The sequence below is a fragment of the Triturus cristatus genome, chromosome 7 (genome assembly GCF_964204655.1).
Source record: "Triturus cristatus chromosome 7, aTriCri1.1, whole genome shotgun sequence".
Taxonomy (NCBI): domain Eukaryota; kingdom Metazoa; phylum Chordata; class Amphibia; order Caudata; family Salamandridae; genus Triturus; species Triturus cristatus.
In genome coordinates, this window is record NC_140590.1 from 134,007,846 (window position 1) to 134,031,668 (window position 23,823).

The 23,823-nt window shown below is 44.9% G+C and overlaps 1 protein-coding gene across 1 annotated transcript in view; it reads left to right on the plus strand.

Annotated features, from left to right (window-relative positions):
• Positions 1-21,455, plus strand: part of LOC146809027 (epithelial membrane protein 1-like) — a 124,618-nt gene extending 103,163 nt beyond the window's left edge. The window contains exon 5 of the mRNA XM_085615832.1: positions 19,744-21,455. Coding sequence (XP_085471958.1) covers positions 19,744-20,069 — 326 coding nt within the window. The 3' untranslated portion in view covers positions 20,070-21,455. The remainder of the gene's footprint in view (positions 1-19,743) is intronic.
• Positions 21,456-23,823: the final 2,368 nt, after the last annotated feature.

Sequence of the window (23,823 nt, forward strand, 5' to 3'; positions counted from 1 at the left end):
ATGCGCCACTTTTACGCCGCCGTTGCGTCACTTTTGTGACGCAGCGGCGGTGTAAACCCTGCGCCACGTCGCGCCATATTTACATCGGGACGCATCTATGGAGATGCGTCACGATGTAAAGCCCTGCGCCACGTAAAACCAGCGTCAGGTTTCACGTGGGCGTGTCGACAGAGGGGGGGGGCGTTCCGTCGCAGGAACGCCCCTAAAAGTGACTCAGTCAAATCTATAAGATTTGACTGAGTCACTTTCCCAACGCTGATGCGCCAAAACCCTGCGCCTGCTTGAAGCAGGCGTAAGGCTTGACGCACCATGTTAGGGATAGGGTAGGTTGGAACAGTGCTGGAGTTGCGTCGCGCTTGCGACGCAACTGAAGCACTGTGCCAACCTTACGCCATCGGATGCGTCATGCATCTGTTTATTCCTGCGCCATGACGCACCGCATTGTAAATGCGGCGCATCATGTGTGGCGCAAGGGTAAACTTGCGTGACGCATCTTTCCTGGCGCATCCTTGCTGATTTGCAGGGATGCGCCAGGAAACATAAATCTGCCCCTAGGTCTTTTGAGTACAGCTTTTATTTGATCCCTGGAGGAGATAAGAGGGTCATCTTTGGGAGATGCTTAGAACTGGAACATGAAAAAAGAAAAATACTATTTAAAATGTATGTGCTGAATAGGAATTTGGGATACTTTTTATCACTGCAACAGAAAACGAGTCTTGTTCCAAAAATGGTTTGGAGGAGAAAGGTTCAGAATTTAATTTGATTATCTTTGGGGGTCTTTGCCAACCACAGACTAGGTTGCATTAATTAAATGGCCTCGCCTAATCTACTCCAGGCAGAGGACTGACTAGAACAAAAGTACTATTAGAAAAAAGGGGGAGGAAGAGGTTAAACTGGGTTCGACCTCCTCTACAAGTAACTTTATCCAAAAACAGAGAAACCCAGTTCTATCAAGACCATAGACAGTAACTCTCCACTATAAGAGAAAAAAATGAGTTTTTCTTGTAAACCCTCACCCACCAGGGTTACCCATTGGTGGCATGTTTCCTCATAGGTTCCATCCAGATCCCCTACTGATCGGGGCGTGCTGCGACCTACGGGTTGCGTGGGATCGCTATTTTTTTTTCAATAATAAAGGATGGTGTTTAATGAGAGGGCAGTGGGGGTGGTGTTATGGTCTAAAGATACCTGGCTGGTAGGTATACCACATTTTATTCATACCCATAGTCGGTATAGTTAAAAGGATAGGGGGAGATTTAGAAAAAAAAGTAACATGTTTCAAGCCGTACCCTAATTAGGCTTTTCTTCAGGACCTAGGGAATCCAGTTCCCTGGTTGCACTCCTACTGTTTCTTAAATCTGTGCACACTGTTTGCATGCCAAAATGATGATGTGACGATGATGACAGAATAACATCCTAATGACATGCAGGGTCCGATTCATGACTTATTGTCTCACTTCTGATAGTCACGCAAGATGGTGGGCTTGAATGGCCAATAATGCTACTTTGTGAAATAACCTGAGCTCCATCACGGACCCCAAACAGGTAGTGAAGTGGGATAACTGTGACACTTTAAGAGAAGCACATCGATGACAATCTCAGCACAAGGAGATGAGCTGGAAGTAAGCTCAGGCAGGAACAAAAAATAAGGTAGAACAGACAAGCTTTTATGACTGCTACCTTCAGAGTGGCACCAACTCTACTTCCTGTGGAGTCACAGATGGCGCCAAGTCTGTGGCGTCTGGCACCTAACAATGGTTGCAAAGCCTACTATATGAAAGACATAGTTACAGGTCATTGAGAGTGATCCTCAATGACTTGTGTGTAAGTGTCTGAAACAAATACTAATTCCCTCTGCCTTTCATTAGAAAGGAAATAGTGTTTACAACTGATCTGTTCATGATACCTGTCGTACAAGCCTTGAGGTCCTCATTTTTCTTTGCTGAATCAGCATGGCTTATGATCACCCAAAAACAACATGAACAGCACTAGAGGAGACTACACTCCATCTACAGTTCATCTGAAGACTGACAGCCATTGGGTGGGACTTGGGCTGGGAATCTATATAGTCTTTCTCAATAGGTGGCACGACATTGATAACTGTTGTACAGAAGCACACCTCTAACATAAAATATCAACTAAGGTTACCTGATTCAAAAAGGGAAGAAGTAGGAAAGGAAAACAATTGTCCCTTTCAGAGGACAAAGTGTAAGCCAGAGGGGATACAAAAACAGAGGTTACCAAGAAAACAGCCAAACATTTTCTGGCAGCTAACAACAGAATTGATGACCTACAAACCACAGAGGCAGACAATGCACATGAGAAAGCTAATCTAGGATTTAATGTCCAGACTTTAAATACAGTACAACCTGTACTACCAGCGAAATAGGAACATGATGAAAAGTGATCACTTTAAAGCTGTATTAGATTCAGAGGAATTCCCGAACCAATTTCAAATGAAGTTCTGATTATGCACATCTAAAGCCAACTTTAAAAAAATCTTTAAGATTCCAAAAGGCCTGAAATAGAACTATAGTATGCTCAATAGTCAATTGTTCAACCAAGAAAGAAGAGCTGCATACTCCCTAAAAATCATCAGAAGGGATAGATTGAGCATGTAGCAAGAACTGACCGTTTCAGCATTTGCTAGGACAAGAGACATGCTTTGAAAGTATTTAGAACAGGTTTAAAGAGCTGTGCACATCTCTGAAGTGGTCAGATCACTATGGATGTTGTTATTTTTTAGTGCAAAGCTCTACCTATCGGTTTTTGACAGGGCTTCTTTGTGTTCAAACCTATGCGAGGTTACTTGGGAATGCTTATGCACCACCCATGGAATGCCACATTGATTGAAAGCACTACTTTGTATTACTTTGGGGCTACTTTCCAGTGCAAATACTGTTTAGTGCTTGAAAATAAATTCCAAATCAACAGTTTGAAGCTGTTTGGGTCCCTTTTGTGATGCAAACCCAATGCACATTTCTAGTAAATCGCTCATTGTATTCCACCACCTGTAGCCCTCTTGCTTGCATTGTTTAATATTGAGGGCATCATTAGGATGGCGGGTGGACTTTGTCCGCCCGCCATCCTGGCGTAAAAAGGGACCGCCCGTCTTAAGTGCGGCTGTCCCGTGGGGGTGATTAGGATGCGCCCGCCACACTGGCGGGCGCATCCTGCATTTTTAACATTGCGGTGGGCGCTGCTTTCAGCATCATCCGCTGCAATGCCAAAAATGCATGTTGTGCATTTGCATGCACAACGTGGCAGGCACCGCGTGGTGCCTGACGCATTGTGCATATAAATGCATGGGGGTACCATAGGTACCCCCCATGTGCACCGCCCACCACCCCCCAACTTCATGGGGGCCGCAACGGCCCCCAAATGTGATTCCCGCATGCCTTTCCATGGCGGCAACGCCGGAAAAGCGGCGGACGGTCTTCTCGTCCGCCGGAGTTCCCCCCCGCCATGCTGATATGGCAGGGGGAATAGGAGGCGGGTGGGGGATTATGTCAGGAGGATCACCACCGCCAAACGGACAGTGGCGATCTGCCCAACATACTAATGGACCCCTATGTCTGGTGTCAAATTGTGGCATTGATGAGCACAGATTTGTTTTGGGCAGATGGTTGAGCAGTTTTATTAAGAGCTCGATGTGAAATATGATGCAGTAGACTACATGAGACATCAATGCAGCTCTTTTCCGCTCTACTTATGGGCCATTTCAGCTGGTGAGGCTTCACTGGAGAAAGGCCATTACAAGATTCCCAGGACCACAGTGTTGTTTGGGCAGTTAAGGGGAGATTAGAGTAGAATATAGCAACAAACATCCTTGTATTCAGAACAACTGGATGGTTGTCTTTTAGGGTGTGATGGCAATTGAAGTATAGTAAATTGAAATGTATGCTTCCAGAAATAGGATATCAGCCTTGTTGCTCCATTCATGCAGAGTTGTCTTTTATCCAATATGTATTCTAGGATGTGGTGGTATTGATTTAAAATTAAATTGGAAGTGGGTTTGATTGGAGTGCATACTTGAATGTCCACATTATGTTGCTCTAGGAGCTATCCCAATGGGTGCATGTAAATATTTTAAAAAGCAGGTCAAATGAGCCCTCATGTAACCCTTTGTATAACAACTTGTGCGCTAAAAGTAAATTAACTAGGTTACACAAAGAGAAAATTATGTGCATGCATAAATGGGAACGAGTAACCCAAGCTTCAGAACCTGGGACACTGACCGATGAGGGCATGATGGAGCGGAGGAGTCAGGTTAAGCATCATTCATCTATTCAGGAAGTGACACCACTATATTTCCCATCATTCACCTGCACAGAACATGGCATCCCTGGTTGCTCAAAAAACATTCTTAAAAAAAGAACCAATAAAAAGGACTTTGTTTTTCCTTATCTGTCTGCACAGGAAGGGATATCACTGAATTACCCTTCATCCATCTGCACAGGAAGTAGCATCGCTGGGTTCTCATCAAAAAAGTTGTTAAAAGAAGACACCAAAGAAGAGGACTTAATTTCTCATCATCCATTCCAAAGGAAATGACATAACTAGATTGTTCATCGTCCATCTACAAAGGAAGTGACAACAGTGGTTTCCCGCCAAAATGTGACATCACTGGATTTCCCATTATCCATCTGCACAGGAAGTGACATTACTGGTAAACCACTAAAACCGAATTTAAAAGAAGAAGCCAAGCAAGAGGACTTCATTTTATATCATCCATCTGTACAGCAAGAGAAACTATTGCATTTACCATCATCCTCCTGCACAGGAAGTTGCATCACTGGATTGCCCATCACCCATCTGCACAGGAAATTACATCATTGGTTTCTCACCAAGACCGTCTTTAAAAGAAGAAGCTGTCATGCACTCACCTGATCCCAACCATGGAGATAACACTGGAGCCGATGCTGGACCTCCTATCTGTCCCAAGGACGATGCAGGTCAGGGAACCGAAACCTTAGATCTCACACTGTCCCGTGTGGGGGAATGGAGTTATGATAAAAAAGGAAAAGAGCGACTTGCAGTACTGGATCTGCTCAGTGGCTGTGCGACACTGCATAACAGGATTTGTCTCTTCTGAGACCTTCTACATTTGCGAGGTTTGAGAAAGTGTTCTCTTTCTGAATGGTTGCCTCCACTGTTTGCTGAATTGCTGTTGTGCTTTGACTGAGTGTGCCCTGAACTCCTGCTAATCAGGCACCCAGGGCCTATGTTCTTTCCCTAAAACTGCAGTGAAGCCTAAACCCAATTGGCATCTCTGGTCACAGGTCAGCCCCTGGCAAATGGTACTACAGGTACCCAGGGCACTGTGACCAGAGATGGCCAAGAAGGGCTGCCGCACTTATTGTGCCACCCTTAGAGGTCCTGTACCATTACACTCACACACTGCCTTTGCAGGCTGCGTGTTTTGGTGCAGAACAAAGTAAAGAGTCGACATGGCACACATCTCTGTGTGCCATGCCTACAAACCCTTGCCCTGGCATAGGTCAGTCACCCCTCTAGCTGGGTGCACTATACCAGTGGTGAGGGTACATGTACATGAGCCCTGTACTCCTACAGTGTCTAAGTCCATTCTTAGACATTGTAAGTGCAGTGCTGCCATTAAGAGTATATGGTGCTGGGAGTTTGTCATTACAAACTCCACAGCACCATAATGGCTACACTGAAAACTAGGAAGTTTGGTATCAAACTTCTCAGCACATTAAAACCCACACTGATGCCAGTGTGAGATTTAACAAAAAATGCACACAGAGGGCATCGCAGAGATGCACCCTGAAACCTAACCTACCACTAGTGTCCAGGCTGAGTAGCTGCTTTCATCTGCCACCACCAGACATGTTTCTGACCCTTGGGTAGAGAGCCTGCTGCTCTGTTGGGCCTGAAACAATGCACATCCTGGGATGAGCTGCCAGTCCTCCTCCCCAGGATGGGCAGAGTTCACGAAGGGGAAGCTTCAAAGGCTTGCCGCCTTTGTGAGATTCCCCCGGCCACTTGCCGCTCTCAGCAACTGGTCCCCAATGGTTCTCAACCACTCCTTTTGGGCAGGAGAACGGGGGAAAAACAAGTGAGGAAGAGAGGTGTGCCCACCTCTGCCAACTCCACCCCTCAGGTGGGGGAGGCGAGGTGAAGCACAACTTTCAGTCCACACCATCTTGAAGATGAGGGGACTCAGCCGACCAGGGATAGGATCATGGCCCCCTCCCACTGGAGGATGGCATAACAGGGGGTGTACCCACCCCAGGGAAGGGACCCATTAGTCCCTGCCTTTTACCTACCTGTAACACCCCTAAATCTAGTATTCAGGCACACCCCTGAACCTTGCTTCCTGAGACAAGAAGAAACTACAAGAAGAAAAAGAAGAAAGACCGAACAGCCATGCAGCAGCTAACAAGAGGAAGACACCCACTGACTTGGCCCCAGCCCTACCGGCCTGTCTCCCCCTCGAAACTGCTCCTGCAAAATCTCGGTGTGTCCTGCAGCCAGCAACCTCAAAAACCCTAGAGCACCTGCCTGCCTTCAACCCCAAAGACTTTGTCTCCGGTGAACACAGGATTTGTTCACCTGCAACCTCTGGCCCCGGCCGTAAACCGCGAATCCGCACCACTCTGCACCCGCCATTCACGGCCTGAGCTCGAGTGGGCAAACACCACGAGAAGGTCCCCCTGGCGATCCTGAACCGAGATCCGGTGACCCCTGACCTGTCTCAAGCCTTCAGCTGATGCCTGCAGCCTAAATCCAGAAGGTTCCCCCAACCGCGACCAGGAGCTGGTAAGAAGACCTGACCCCAAAAGGCAACCCTGCACCCGACGCCCCACGGCCTTGTGTGCCCAAACCAACGGTGCCCAACCAACCCCCAACTTCACAACTTACCTCTTGAAGTGGTGGTCGCACCCAGGAGACCTTCATCCCCAAGCCTGCAGTTCCTTTGCAAACTGGAGGTTCCCCATTGAAAACAACAGGGCGCCCGACGTTGAAACAGCACCCTGCACCAGGCTGCCCCAGTGCCGCTGAGGGTGCACCTTTGGTGCTACCTTGTATCTCCATTTGCCTTGAGCTAAAGTCCAGGAGCTTTGCTCCCACAGCCAAGAGGCCTGCTAGTTAGCAGCTACCACCCGGAGGTCCCCTATCCCCCATTGGATAACATTGGGCCTCAGCACTCTGCACCCGGTCGCCCTAGTGCTGCTGAGGGTGTATCTAGACTGCATTCTTGACCCTGGGGGACCCTTGAGTCTGCCCCCAGAACCTCAACTCCCACTACCAAATACTTACCTCAAAACCGATAACACTATTTTTCTCTATAGGAAAACATTGACTGGTTTTCTGTGAAAAGTTTCTAAGTGTTCATTTATTTATTTATTTAGTTTGAAGGTTTTATATAGTGCGGACAAGACCCTTGCGGGTATCAGAGCGCTTTACAAGCAGATATAGGAAACAAAACAGGTATTACGAGATATAATTATGTCACGTGCATACCAAACAATAGTATTACAAGTTGTACACATAGTTCATGTGACTTTAGATAGGAGAATAGATTTCACTTCTTTTTTGAATGATGCAATAGAGGGATTCAGTCTGGTTTCTGGGGGCAGTGCATTCCAAATCCTGGGAGCAATCCCCGAGAAGGCGCTGGTTGCATGTTTTTTCTTGGAAAATCGTTGTGGTTTCAGTAGATGGTTACTGGCACTCCTGGAGGATCTGTTGCCACAAGAAAGAACCAATTTCTGTGCCAGATGACTGGGAGTATTGTGATGTATGGCGTTGTGCATCATACATGCGATTTTTAGTTGAACTGTGGCTTCAAAAGGAAGCCAGTTGAGGGCTCTAAGGTCAGGGGAGCTGTGACAGTTTCTTTTGGAGACTGTGATGAGTCTAGCAGCTGAGATGATTGAAGCTCTTAGGGGGTCCGTCGTCGATCTGGGGAGCCCGCAAAAAGAGGCACTCCCATATTCAAGTCTTGGGATTACTAGAGCTTGAACTGCCAGTTTGAAGTTATTTGCAGGGAGGAAGGGTTTTAGTCTTCTCAGGGTGTTCATCTGAAAATGTGCTCCTTTTCTTGCAGTTCTAACGAGTTTCTGCATATTCAGATTTTTATCGAGAGTTACTCCCAGTGATTTCGCTGAGTCGATAATAAGAGGTTGGCAGTTGAGTGCTGTTAGGTGTTTCAGCCAATCATGGATGATGGTCGATTGGTTGGGGGGAGCAATGAGGAGGAATTCAGTTTTGAGGGTGTTTAGTTTCAGATGGTTTTCAGCCAGCCAGGTCTGAGTTTTATGTAGCGTTTCATTGAGAGATTTGATGTCCTCTAGTGAATGGATTTTTAAGTTTAGGGGCATATGCATCAACATTGGCATTTGCGATTCCTTATTAGCGAAAAATAAGGATTCGCTAATAAGGAATAGCAAAAGGCTATGCATGTAGGAATCGCTATTCAAATAGCGATTCCTTAACTTTCCTTAATTGCTACTAGCAAATTGCGAGTAGCAATTAAGGAATGCCATCCCAATCATTCCTATGGGCCTCCAGGCCCATAGGAATGAATTGGAGATTGCATGAGCAAATAGCGAGTACCAGTAGGTTCTCGCAAATTGCTCATGCAATTTCAAGGGTGCAAGGGTGTCAAAATGACACCCCATTGCACCCCTGAAATTGATATGTGCACATATGTTGCACACACACATGCTCTAAGGGCATGTGTGTGCGCAACATGAAACTTTGAAAAATGCACAAAAGTGCATTTTTCAAACTTTTAGCAAATTACCATGCAGTTCATCTTCATGGTAATTTGCTCCCCCTATTAGCGAATTCGCTAATTTTTTAACTTTCATGCATTGCATTTAAGGAATCCCAAATTGAGATTCCTTAAATTAAGGAATCTCAATTTGGGATTCCTTAAATGCTATCGCTATTTAAGGAATCGCTATTTAAGGATTCCTTAAATAGCGATTTTTGCTTTTGGGTTGATGCATTGGGATTGGGTATTTTTAACTCAATACCGGGAGCTATTAGCGAATCGGTATTTTACCGACTGGATTTTGGCTTGATGCATGAGGCTGAGATATTGGACATTGGAGGAGCTGAGGATTTTGGCGAGCGGTTCCATGAATAGGTTGAAGAGTGTAGGAGAGAGGGAAGATCCTTGCGGGACTCCTAAAGTGACTGTGACGAGATTGGACAAGAATTGATTATTCTTGAATCTTTGTGCTCTATTTTGAAGGAATGAGGAGAACCAATTTACAACAGTGTGGAGTTTGAGAAACTAAAGAAATTCTTTAAAATTGCATAATCTAACCAAAACGATTTTACTTACCTGTTTTCAGGAAATGTCCCAGAGTAGTATCTAGGCATACTACTCTGTAAAGCCTAGTAATCTCATAAGTTACTTACCTGCTATTTTACTAAAAGGCCTATTCAAGTCTATGTACTGCATTTACTTAGTATTGCATTTCTCTGCATCCATTCTGTAAATCAAACCAAAGTGCATATACAATTATCATTCAAACTGTTTACAAACTGCATTACTACTGTAAAGTATTTATTGCTTACCTGTGCCAGGCTTGCTTGGTTCTAGAAAATAAAATAACTAATAGAATATTTTTATGCAAAAACCACTGGTCTGAAGTACAGTCTTTGAGTGTGAGAATTCATTTGCTGACTGAGTGTGTACAACAAATGCTTAACACGGTCCTCTGATACTGCCCTACTGCTCGACCACACTACCACAAATAGAGAGTGAGGTGCCTCTGCCTACCTTTAGGGTTCCACTGGACTCTGTGCACCCTATACCACAATTTGGTATAGTATATACAGAGACAGCTTCCTACATGAGGTAGATGTGCACCGGATCAGAACCTCTGGCCTTGTGATGATGCAATGCACTGGAAATAACACAAGGAGGCAGTTACCATCAGTACACTAACAGGTCTCTAGATACAACGAGCATGCATTAATTTCAGTGCTATAAACTTACGCCGACGACACCCAGCTCATCCTCTCGCTCACAAAGAATCCCGAAGACACCAGATTCTTCCAGGAAGGAATGAAGAACGTGGCCGCCTGGATGAAGGACAGCTGCCTGAAGCTAAACTCAGGGAAAACCAAGATCCTCATCCTCAGACCCTGCACCACTGCCTGGGACAACACCTGGTGGCTCCCCGCCCTCGGGAGCCCACCCACCCCTACAGACCACGTTCAGAAAACCTCAGCCTCATCCTCGACTCCTCCCTCTCCATGAACCGCCAGATCAACGCCATCGCCTCCACCAGCTTCAACTGCCTTCGCATCCTCCGTAAGACCTTCAACTGGATCCCCCCAGACTGCAGAAGGACCGTCACCCATGCACTCATAACCAGCAGAGTGGACTACGGCAACGCCCTCTACACTGGAATCAACAAAACTCTTCCACATAAACTACAAACCATCCAGAACGCCGCAGCCAGACTCGTCCTCGGGACACCGCGCCAAAAGCACTTGACCCAACACCTACGAGGCCTCCACTGGCTCCCCGTTAAAAAGAGGGTCACCTTCAAACTCCTCACCCACACCTACAAATTCCTCAACATGATCGGACCCGATTACCTCAATGAGACACTATCCTTCCACATACCCAAGAGGAACCTCCACTCTGCCGACCTCGCCCTGGCAGAGGTTCCCCACATCCACAGAAAGAGAACCGGCAGGAGAGCTTTTTCCTACATCGCAGCAAAAGCCTGGAACGAGTTCCCTGTGAACATCAGATGCTCCCCCACCCTGCACACGTTCAGGAATGACCTCAAGACCTGGCTCTTCGACTGACCCGGAGCCGCCGCCCGCCCCGCCCCCCAGCGCCTTGAGACCCTCACGGGTGAGTAGCGCGCTTTATAAACCCCTGATTGATTGATTGATTGATTCTTTCATTACCAGTTCAGCATGAGAGCAGAATAACTAAAATCACTGATCTGTTGTGTGCATGGCCAAAGGTAAGGGTTGCCATTCTTGAAAGCATAATTTATTGGCCAATAACTCTAGCTCCGCAGCTGAGTAACATTGCTCTGTTGGGAATAATCTTTTGATAAAAAAAAGGTCTAATGGGTGAATGTGTTCTGTTGTACTATCAAGTTGCAAAAATATACCATCCATGTCTACCTGAGAGGCATTTGCCTCCACGAGAGAAGGCTGCGTGGGGTCTGGATGTCTAAATGCTGGGGCCGTGGTGCATCTCTCCTCAACTAAGTGAAAGATATCAGTGGTCTCCTGGGACCATTCAAAAGGTACCTTGTTTCTATCCAATTTGGCAAAAAGAGAATGTTCTGTCTCAGGCTCTGAGGGAGTGTTATTACAGCAATGAGTCTGACAGTAATGGGATCCCTTGGTGACTGGATGAAGGCAGCAGTCAATAGCACAATTGTGCAACTGAAGCCAAGGAATTCTTAAAATAGCGCCGAAGGTAGGTGTGTCAGTGAGGTCCAAGGTCAAAGTCTCATTGTGCCTTTTCTGACATATTAAGGATAGCGGAGTAGTTTGGTATACAGTCAACCCAGAAGAGTGCTCTGAGACATCTACAGCTCTAACAGGCTTTGCTTCACTTTTTCTAAACCATGGAATATGTAAAAAAGTGACCAAGGCTAGATGTAAGAAATTTCCTACTATTTACTATTTACAAGCATGGGTAAAACCTGCTTATGTTGGTGTGCAGTGCAAGGGTATTGTTAAATGTCGTGGTACTTTATGCGCGGTATTAGCCAGGTAAATGGGAGTCAGTTCAGGAACCACACCCGACTGAGTGACACCTATGTCAACTAGGCACTCTAACTTTTTCAGCATCGTGTCAGAAGTCAAGGTGGTAGCCTTCTCATGCAAAATGTCCTGCTTCACCACAATACAATCACAGGCTTAATTTCTTCGTTCTTTTTCCTCCGTGGTTAAAGGACCGCGCAAGCCCCCAATCTGCGTGGGTTCTGTGTTACCCTGATTCTTAGACTCTGACTCTTTCCGCTCAGATTGCACAACTAGCAGTCTAGGCTACCCTCAGGGACATTCCATTAATCTATAGTCAAGCATGACAACTAAGTTAATGACCTCTGAACAATCTGAGTGTATTTCTACAATGTGTGTCAGGGAATCCCTTGAGTCATCTCTTAACCCCCTATGAAAGAGGGATGTCCTAATTTCTTCAGGCCATTGGGTTTCAATAACTAGCTTTCAAAAAGCAGTAATGTAGGTAAGGAGGTCCTTACTGTCCTGATGTAGGATCAGCAACTAATAATTCCTGGCCTAGACAAAAGTGTGTAGAGCAAAGAGATTACTTGTCACCTCTCTAAACCCTTCAAAATCAGTTACACCAGGTCATTAGTTTCAATGAGTGCAATAGCCCATCCAGCAACTGTCCCCCTGAGATGGGATATGATAAAGGCTATTCTAACAGTATTAGAGGGAAAGGTTCCTGGATTACAAAGAAACTGCAACTGGCACTGATTTCAAAATGCATCAAAATTGTGACTATCCCCCAAAAATCGCTTGAGCAGGGCCAAAGGCGCTGGTACTGGAGTGGTAACTGTGACATGAACAGAATTCGCGTTTTTGGTAGTGGAGGTGCTTGTTAGATTTCCCAAATCGCTAAAGTGTGGAGGTTGTGGAACGGAACGTGTGCTCTTGGGGACCGCCATAGTCCCCACCTCAAATGGCCATGGTGAGGGTGACACCTGACCAGTTGGTCCTTAAGCGACCTATTTTCCTGTTGAAAGAACTGAACCTAATGCTATACAACCCCTAAAGCCCTTGCTAGGTCTAAAACACTTTGGCTGTCCTCGAGCAGGGCCCGGGCCAGACCCTGAACATCTCTCAGGTCATCCATGTCATCCAGGGGGTGGAAACATGCAAGGCTTGGCCTTCTGTCATGCACTCACCTTGGCCCAACCGATGAGATAAATCTGGAGCCGATACTGGATCTCCTTTCCCTCCCGAAGACTATGCAGGTCAAGGGATCATAACCTTAGATCCCACACTGTCCATTGGGGAAAAGGGGGTTTGGATAAAATAGGAAAAGAGAGACTTGTGGTACTGGATCTGCTCAGTGGCTGTGCGGCACTGCGTAACAGGATATGCCACTTCTGAGACCTTTTGCATTCTTGAGGGGGTTCTGCACTGGAGCAGAACCTCTGGCTTTGCAATTCCACAATTCCCTGGAAATAACAAGAGGAGGTAGTTACCATCAGTACACTAACCGGTCTCTACATACAATGAACATGCATTAATTTCAGTGACATAAACTTACAGGTTTCATCAGCAGCTTGACATGAGAGCAGAATAACCAAAATAACTGATTGGAGTGTGTCACTCCCAGGGAGAAACTTGAAATACAGATTGGCGTTATTGGCACTCCCCGGGATAAACTCAGAACAAAGGTTGGAGTTACTTGCACTTCCAAGGATACACTTGGAGCAAAGGTTGGATTTACTTGCACTCCTAAGGATACACTCAGAACACAGGGTGGGGTAAAAGGATGGTGCATATATCAAAGACTCTTAAGGGCTTTCCTTTAGCACTACTGTTCATCAGAGGAACATAGAGCTAAAGCCTTTAATCCTTGTGCAGTGATAGTTCTAGCACCAAGGCTGTCGGAAGGGTGCGAAGTATAAACAAACAAGAACCGCTGGAGTAAATCACAAAGAGGACATGGAGGAAATGTCCTTAGTCCTTGAAGACGGGGCTACTCAGTCCTGTTTACTACTATAGGAGGTCTAGTGCGCACTAACCTGATATCAAGTACTTAACCTAGCTCTTCCACTTCACTGAAGTTAGAAGAAGATCTAGAGTCTTTGACTCAGGGAGTGGCTAGGGGGTCCTGAGTAACTGTGCAGTAGGGAGTGAGGAGGAAGACGTCAAGGTAGCTGGCGCCACACAGGTTGAGATGGACTTGAAGGAGACTGGAGTGCATCTCAGTTGCGTCAGGATTCTTCAGGTGAGTGGGAAGGGTAAAGCTTGTTCCGCAGGGAGTGAGGCACAGCCACAATTCAGGTTTGGGCGGGGTTTATATACCCTCTCGAAAGATCAATGGGTGTTGCTAGATTGTGTGCGGAAACTTGGGGCACACTGTTATCTGGAAGGTTCTCGAACCTTGGAGAAAACACATGCTAGTACACTCTTTGCGCTTACAGAATGAACAGATGCAAATTGGGTGATCGAAACCAAATCACAAGAAACAAATGTATAATTTTTGCTGGAATGTGCATAATGAAAAACAATACCAAGGCTCAAGTAACAGAGGGAGTAAGGCTTGCAATTGGCTCACAGGATGCTGGGGGAAGCTTGCAGGGATTCAAGCGCAATGGGCTTACAGGTGCTGGGGAAGCATCGATCATGAGGGTACTTTGGAACATCAGGTATGAAGGTGTTGGAGAAACATCGGTCATGAGGATGCTGGGGAAACATCAGTCATGAGGGTGTTGGGGAAACATCAGTCATGAGGGTACTGGGGGAACATCTGTCATGAGGATGCTGGGGAAACATCAGTCATGAGTGCCATAAAGCACCATAGGAATAAAGCAACATGAGCCCTGTACACTAGACCACTACGTAGGGGCGCAGGAAGGGTTTGTGACAGAAAGGGAGCAAGAGGGGATTGAGACAGAAACCAAACAAGAGAACTTCATTCAACATCCATCTGAACAGGAAGTGACACCTATACATTAGCCATCATCCATCTGGAAAGAGAGTGGATTTCCCATCATCCATCTTCACATAAAATGACAACCTGTTTTTCCACTAAAACCAGCATTAAAGAAAGAAGGCAAGAAAGAGGATTGCATTTCCCATCATCGACCTGTACAGGAAGAGGCATCACTTCCTGCCTTCTCAGTACTTCAGCCAAATCTTCAGGGAATCCCTTCGCCCTTCAATCTGCAGCAATTGTGGACACAAATATGGACTTTGCCTACTTGGTTCCATTAAAACCTGGAAGGGCCTTGGGTCATAACCCTTGCTCTAATGAAACGTACATGGTAATATCAAATCATGCGCCTCACCCAGCTGCCAATCCCCACATCATATCTAGATGTAGATGACCCAGACTCGCACATAGCATAATTGAATTGAATTGAATTGAAATAACATTTGTATTGCATGGCTACCCGGAGGCATCCCAGCGCTAGCAGTAGCAGTAATGGAGGGTTCACCCATTTAGGGAAAAAAGCAATGTTTTTAGGGATCTGCGAAAGGAAAGGTGGTTGGGTTCTGCTCGCAAGTGGGGGGGGGAGAATTCCACAATCTGGCCGCATTAAAAGAGAATTGCCGGCCCCCACTTCTGGCCTTCCTAATCCTAGGGATAATGGCCAGGTTCATGGTTTTGGAGCGAAGGCTTCTATTGGGTTGATAGGACTGGATAATGCTATGAACAATGGGGGGGCCTGTTCTGAGTAAAGATTTATGGATAATACATAGGGACTTGAATTTAACTCTCTCCTGGACTGGCAGCCAATGGAGTGATTTCAGGGCAGGTTTGGCTGAATGATGTTTAGGGATGCCCAGTAAGAGTCTTGCTGCCCAGTTTTGGATGGTCTGTAGCTTGGAAAGGGTGGCAATGGGGGCACCCAGATACAGAGCATTCGCATAGTCCAGCCACGACAAGACAAGGGCCTGGACCATAGTTTTCCTTGCCTGAAAAAGAAGAAGAGGAAAAACCTTCCGAATCATTTTAAGGACACCATAGCATGAGGCGGCCATCTTTCGTGCCTGAGTTTTAATGTGAGGTCTTGGTCGATCCAGACTCTTTAGCTGGGTCTTGGGGATGGGGGCTGAGCCAAGGGAGGTTGGCCATATTGCCTTTAGGTCGAGAGGAGAACGATTTCCCAGGATCATGATTTCGCTCTTTTCCCCATTCAATTTAAGAAAGGAGTCGTTAATCCAGCTCGCGATTTCTTCTAAGCAAGAGCGCAGGCAGGGAGAGGAGCTTTCCGCTTTATGGAGCCCAATCACCAATTGTGTGTCCTCTGCATAGGTGACTATGTGTATTCCAAAGGGTAGCACTCCCTCTGCCAGGGTGCAGGTGTAAACGTTAAATAAGGAGGGGCTCAGGGAGGATCCCTGAGGCACTCCACAGCAGAGGGGTGTCTGCTTAGAGGTCACTTCATTATCAAAGACTTGGAAGGATCTGTTGTTCAGAAAGGATTGTAGCCATGCTAGGGAGATTCCGGTGATACCTATTTTCCTGGGCCTATGGATCAGGATACGATAGTTTACGGTATCAAATGCCGCGCTAAGGTCAAGAAGAAGGACCACAGCAGGGCCACCAGAGTCAACTGTCTTTCTTGACTCCTCCACTACTGAGAACAGGGCCGTTTCTGTTCCCTGTAGTGGGCGGAAACCTGTCTGGGTCCGATGGAGGAGTTTATGTGTCTCTAGAAATGAGGATAATATTGAATTGAAGTATTTTTCAGTGATTTTACTAATCCCTGGGAGCAAAGATATGGGGCGTTAATTTCCCAGGTTGGAGGGATCAAGACTGTTTTTTTTAGAAGAGCCTTCACCATGGCTTCCTTCCATGAGGGGGGGGACCACTCCTGAGGAAAGTGAGATGTTGATCAGGTCTAAAATCACAGGGGAGACCACACCTGCTACCTGTCACAATATCCATAAAGGGGCAGGGTCTTTGGGTGATCCATTTTTACCTTAGATAGAAGGCTTTCTAACACAGGCATATACATCGCCGGAATTGTGTCCACGGTGGGCTGATTACTGCAGAGTTGAGGGGCTAGGGAGCCATTTGTGATGGGAGGAAATGAGGAGAAAATAGTTTCAATTTTATTTGAAAAGAACTCTGCTAATTTGTCGCACTGTGCTCCCGAGGTATCAGGGATAGCTGGTGGAGGGGGAACTTTGGAAAGAGTTTTAGCAATTTTGTTTTAAGCACCGTAGTGTAACTGAGTACCAAGGTTTTTGGATGTTTCCTCTTTTGACTTTGATTCTTTTTACGGGGACAAGGACATCTAAAGATTTTTGGAGCCAGTTGTTGAAGTTGTCATTGGCCGTGACTGCGTCTAAAGAAGATGCGGTCTAGTTTCTTCTAATACTGTGGCCCAGTGTTCAGTTGAAAGTTTGGACCAAGGGCGTGTTTTTGAATAGATGGGGATCATATGTGGAACTATGAGGTGGTGACCAAGTAAAAGGGATAAGGAAGTGGTCTGACCACGGGACAGGGATGGGTTTTCCTCCTAATAAGTCCTCCGAATTTGAGAAGATGGGGTCTAATAAATGGCCCCTTATATGGGTGGGCTCACTAATTTTTGTATGAGTTGGAAGGCTGCTAGGTCCATGGTGAGTTTGGTTGCCGATGCCTGTAGGGTGTCGTCGAAATGAAGATTGAAGTCCCCCAGTAGGGTAAAATTAGCCAATGTACTAGCTAGGTTTGCAGCCATAAGACTAACATGTAGACTCAACCTCATACGCATTCCATTAGCTACCACACACCATCAAACTACAGAAGACCCATTGCAACTAATGCTCATTAGGTCTTGCTCTGCAGTACTCCACCCACGTTACATTGGAGATCACATCACCAATCACAAGCTTGACACCCTCTTATTACATAAACATGGTTCACTCCACATCTTTGCGCATCATAGGCGTCCTTCTTTTCTTCCCATAGGCTGCAGTATCCATTGTGTAGACTGCACAATAAGGGAAGAAGCCTCATTTGTCATCCATAAGTCCTGATGGTGCTGCACTCTAGGCAAGCCAGGAACACACAACTCCGTGGAGCTACTAATATACCATTTCCCACTTTCTACAACTCAGACTGCCACCTCTGATCTCAGTTACAGGCCTCCCTGAAAGAACAAGGGCTTTATTGATAAATTCTGCTCCCTCTTGGGACAACCTCTTACCCCAACTTAGCTCTGTGAATGACTCCTTCACTCAGGGCATCTTCCCAGAAGCTCTAACAATAGGCTAGATCCTTCCAAGTCTAAAGAGATCTACCCTACACCCTGATGACCTTTGCCAAATACTGGCAAAGATCTGGAACAACATCCCTGTATCCATCAGGACCACCCCAACATTTCTCCAATTTGGCAAAGTGTTGAGGACTCACTTCTTTAAAGAACACTACATCATTAACCATCCTCACCCCAGATTCCTCTCCTAATACTCATTGACTTTATGCTTATCTTTAACCATGAACAGCGCTCCACTGCCTGTTGGCTAGACTTGTGCTATAGAAATAGCATAAACATTCATTCAGCGGTCCAGTGGGTTCCCTCGAAGAATGAAAGACAAAAATATCATTACTGTAAGAGGATTCAGCATGGTACATGGAAGGGTGACATTCTCAGAACACAAGAGATGGAGAAGTCATTCTTGGTCTCACAGTGTTGTAGTTGCTAACATGTTTTACTGCATTCATGTCCAGGACTAATGCTGTTTCTGAATACTTTAAATTCTCTGAAAAATGTGCTTGGTATGCACTCTAGCTAGCATATATGCTCCCAAAAGCAGAATGAATAATGAATGTTGCTTGGTTTTCAAATTTCTAATTGTATTTTTCTTTATCCATATGAAAACCATCAGCCAATGCGTTATATCCCCTTATTCAAGAGACTTCTTCAGGGATAACTCACTAAAATGTAAACATTGTTGGAAGAACTGTTTTATTTGCTCCGGAGTCTTTAGTCCTATACAATAATTCTAGCAGAATGTTACCAATGCTCTACTGGGACACCTGGGTAATATTTGACTGCACACTTCTTTCTGAGTTTTGCATTTAATGTCTACATAGAATCTTTCTATATTGCATTTCAATACACATTGTGACTCACTACCACAGGACCATTCCAATCTCACTCAATTTGGTGTTCTCAGGATCACCTCACCTTGGGGTACATTTTATGGGTACCTTCATCGGGAAGCAATGAACAAATAGGACAGATTCAACGATAATTATTGGATTGAAATTCCATGTATCATAGGGACAAATGTGCCTTTCTTGAAGGGTGCATGTTTGCAGAGTGCTGTATGTAAGATGCTTTGGTTATTGTATTTGGGGGTGTGAGGGGTGCTTCAGTCTTGTCACTGCAACCTTGAGCTCTTCAAGTGTGCTTATATCACTGAGGAGTGTAAAACTGAAGAGTTACAAAATACCTCCGTCAGCTAAATTCTTTGGGATTACAAATTGTACATATCTTTTAAATCCATTGTGTGTGCCTTCTATGCAGTGAGTGGTAGGTATTACCGGGTGCAAACAAACTCGATCTAGAATGTGTGTAATGCAAACAAATAACTTTATTCATTTGTCCATTCTAAATTGGCCAGTAAAATTTGATTTGGTCGGGCGCCATTTGTTGATGACAAACAAGTTCACATCACTACTCCCAAGCTAATACCCAGGAGTATGGTTTGTTTCTTGGAATTACTCATAGATGGCTGATTCTGAGCTTGAGGGATAGTCTAGTTTGAACTTACATTGCATGCAATGTACCCCCTTCCTTTACTTAGCATGTCCACAATATCACCAACCTTTACTGTGAACATCTACTGTTGATGCATTCTTTGTATTATTGTGCAACTCTTATTTATTCATACTTACCTGTTCATAAGCATACATTAAATGCTTTTAAAAAGTGGCTTTTGGGGGCTGATAAGATGTAATGATGTTACCAGTCTTGTTTTCTCTGCTATGATTTTATTTTTATTTTACCTTTAGCTGTTTATGTCTCTTTCTCATTTTTATTTTTCTAACTCAACTCTTGTATCTGCCTATAGGAATAATTGGCTATTACGTTTTTAAGAAGGAAATTCCAGCAGTGCTCGCACAGCCAGCGCCAGTCACTGGCCAAACTACACAGTTCATGGCAAATCCATACACAGTCCAACCAGGAGACGTCCAACAATACCCAGTTCAACCAGGAGTGATCCAACTTTACCCAAGACCACCTGTGCCCAATCAACCGTATCCAGGATCAACAGAGGGGTTTGTGCCAAATCACGAACCACCACCTGCCTATGCACCGCAACAAGACATGGCCTTACCCTACCCACAATACCAAGTACAGGCAGCCTTTCCACCTCAACCAGAAAAGCGTTTCTAATTGTTTATCATAACTTTGCCCACAGTACTTTAGATGATTCAACTTGATTTTAAAGAAGCCAAATTTCCATTGGATGCATCAAGCCACAAGCCAGAAAGCATATTCTGAAAAACAGTCCATTAGTACGGTGGCACATGTTCAATTATCTATCTCATCACCTAGGCTCAAACTACTGCAAAGCAACTCAACGCGTAACTGAAGGATAAGCCATAGTTTTTTGAGGATGCCCTTTTTGGGTCTCTCCTAGAATCAGTCTTCCCAAATGCCTTCCACCTCCTCATCGAGTAAGATCTCCAATATAATAAAAAACATACCACAGGTACTGCAGGTCCGACACAAGAGACCAGACCTAATGTCAATCAACACTTTTAGGAAAGGATGATAACCCCAAAATGTAGTTAAATCCAGATGTTTTTGGAGAGTCAGCAGTTTGAGTTTAAAGCCTTATGTGTCACATACAGAGAACTGCACTGATGATAGCAGATGAAGCCATGTGCGTCGGATGAAGGCGATGAGGTGCCCGCCTACTGATTTATAGTTAGTACAAGTACACTCTCTGCAGCTGTTGTACGTGGTACACAAAGGGCATCACTTTGCATGTTGCCCAAAGTGCATGGGAATTCCATTCGAAGAAGCATCTTCAATGTTGTGACTGGTAGCTCTGGTAGATCAGAGATTATTCAAAATGACCTCTCGAGCTCCACTTGCCTCCCATTACAACCTGGGGTGTCTCACTGCTCCAGTGCTCAGAGAATGGGATGCTTTCATTTTCTCTGCTACTAAATCCATCGAAGGCAAAAATATTTTTGTTCAGTCTATTCTCATTTGATTCTTACCTACATGATTTAACAATGAAAGAAGAGTCCAATTTCTTACTTACTCTGACAATGTCATTGGATGTCTTTGTAGACTCTCTTCTCTCACAGAAGGTTTCCCTCACTAGGAAGGGCAAAGGTTGCAAATATCAAATTCATTTGCTGTGCAAGATAAAGTATTTTATTTTCTCTCAAAATTTAAGAATAATGGCTTAATGTTTTTTTTCAATCACTATTTCTTTTTATTTGCTGCTCAACTTTTTCTATTTTGACTTCCCCGCACTGGTCTATAATCAGCCAAACTGTCAATCAATAGGTGCCCCACATATGACCGTTCGTCCCTATCGGTCATCCCTATCGGCATTCTGTCTGATTTCCAGGTATTGTACTGCTTCAGGAGTTATGTCGTCTTTATGTTTTTTATTTCACTAGGAGGATCTCAAATGAGAAATTATGGATGCTCATTCAGTGAACTCTGGTGGTGGAATTCATTTACAGCCATATTTTGTACATGTGAAAACTCATGTTTCTTTTTGGAAATTATTTTTTAATAAACACTCAATTTACTGATCTGCGGGACTCCAGTTCAGATAATATAAAAATGAATTCAGTTGCTGTACTTTTTTTATTAGGGGTGTGAAAAATTATGGGAAAATGTGCCCGCAAACATATTTTGGGGAGAGCTTTGCCTAAACATATTTTTTCAAAAACATTCTTCGATCAGTAGAAGGTTTTTCTGGGTTTTTCAATGACAAAAACATAGGCATCTAAGTGGCGTTCTGCATCTTTGCACAGTCCTGTTTCCCCTCTTGTTACAACCACCGTTATTCTAAAATCTGCCCAAAAATTTCAGTTTAACTTGTAGACCAAGTCTCCCAAAAAATATACTGTGTAGCAAGACCGTCATTTTGTATCTTCATCGCTACACACATTTATATTTAAAAAAGGCATCAGCACAGCCAGTTGGTGTGTTGTTGGCTGCTTGCTGCTTGACTGTGCCTATTTGTGATGTTTTTACAAGGGTTTATTACAAAAACAGTCAAAATAAATGGCTAAACATGTATGCACACGTATGGATGCATAGATGTCCTTTGAATATTTTGGGAAATAAAATTCTGCAAAAACATTTAAGATGGCCTCCCTTGAGCGTGCATGTATGCCCTCACATTGACCAATGTCTTTCTGTGGTTTTGTAATTAAGTTTTGAAAAACATTTAAAAAATGGCCGCTCACATGGGCACACGTACACACATGCGCACTGTGGGGCAGCCTTTTTAGAATGGGTTGAAAATCCATTCCAAGATAACAACCCCTTTGTGCATTTGCATGCACACAAGGGCGGACATTTTGGAATAGGTTAAAAGTCGATTTCTAAAAAACGCAGCTCAAGAAGTGTGTGTGGGAAACGACGCAGTGTGTGCGCCAGCGAGGGTCCAGTAGGTGTGTGTGGACAGCATACAGTCAAACCCAAAAATAAGTAAACAAAATGATTGCAAAGAAGGCCACAGGATCTTGGCCCAGAAAGGTACTACCTTATCTCTGATGTACAACAGTGTTGTTGGGCAGAATGCTAACTCTCACAGAGAAAGGAACAAATGGCCTTAGTGGGCTGACCCATGGACCTTGTCTTATGCTGTGGTGGGAAGAAACACTATGTGAATGACAGATGAACAGATCAATGAATGAAAATGATCTGCTGGAAACCCGTCTTACTAAGTATATCTATATAGTCATTTGAGATGTCATCAGCGTTGTCACCAATGATGCAATTCAACATGTCATGAGTGATGTAATATGTGATGTCAAAAACAGTGTGTAGTAATCAAGCCAGGATCCAAGAGGTGGTTTTATGTAGATTTATTGAAGTTGAATACAAGATGTAGTTCAGATGAAGTAATCCAGTATTAAACAGGTATTCAACAGGTAATTAGCCCAATGTAGCCCCACCAGGAGCAACCTTCCAGGTGCTCAGCCCATCTCCAACTGTCCATTCCCACTCCCAACATTCCATGCAGCATCACACTGTGAGCATTCCATTGGCACATCTTAACCATACCAAACCAGGATACTACACATATCAAACCAGGATACTACACAGTGCATAACTGCATTTTAACTGGGGCTTTTTCAGTGAATTTCCGAGTTGTTTTTCCCTAAACTCACCTTATTGAGTTTTCAGCAAACCTTACTATAACTTCACTTTAAACTTTAACTTTTTGTTAATGAGATTATGTTGCTTTTTAATCAAATTCAACCTAAGTTAAAGTCTGACTATTGTTGTGGAGTGGCCACATTTTGGCTATAACTAATAGGGAAAACCTGCCACCCATTTAGACAACATTTTTAGACAAATTATCTGCATATTAGGTTTTTATGGTAGGCCCTGTATCTTGATTACACCAGGGATAATGTGTGCAGAAGCTGTTCTCAAACCTATGCCAACAGCTTCACTGTGCACTTCGACTGCATGAAGTAGGAGTAGAGAGCAGGGCCTCACAGGCCAGGACTGAGCACCAAAGTCAATGAATGGCCTTTGACTCTGTGCAGCGAAAGGGGATGTGAAATGTGTGGCCTCTGGCCAGTCCCTTCAACCCATCCTTCGTTTGCATTTAACAATCACAATGCCCAGCCTTTTATTGCCTGCTCGGGTGAGACGGATGATCTCACAGGTTTAAACTGCATATTCGGGCATCAGGGCTAGGAAACTGTCCAGCCCCTGTGGCCAGTCCCTGAACCCCACCCTCTTTGGCTATTCAGCTCAAATTGCAGACAGGCTTCGGCCATGTTTAGCAGGGAGTGGTCTGTAGACCTGGCAGTCCCTCTTCTGTCTCTGAAGCTTGCCCCGGTGTAGATATGCCGGGTAGACTAGAGCCTGGTGGTACCGCCTTTGGGTGTGCAGGCGGCAGGAACTAGCACCACTTCAGCCAGCTGGGCCCCAC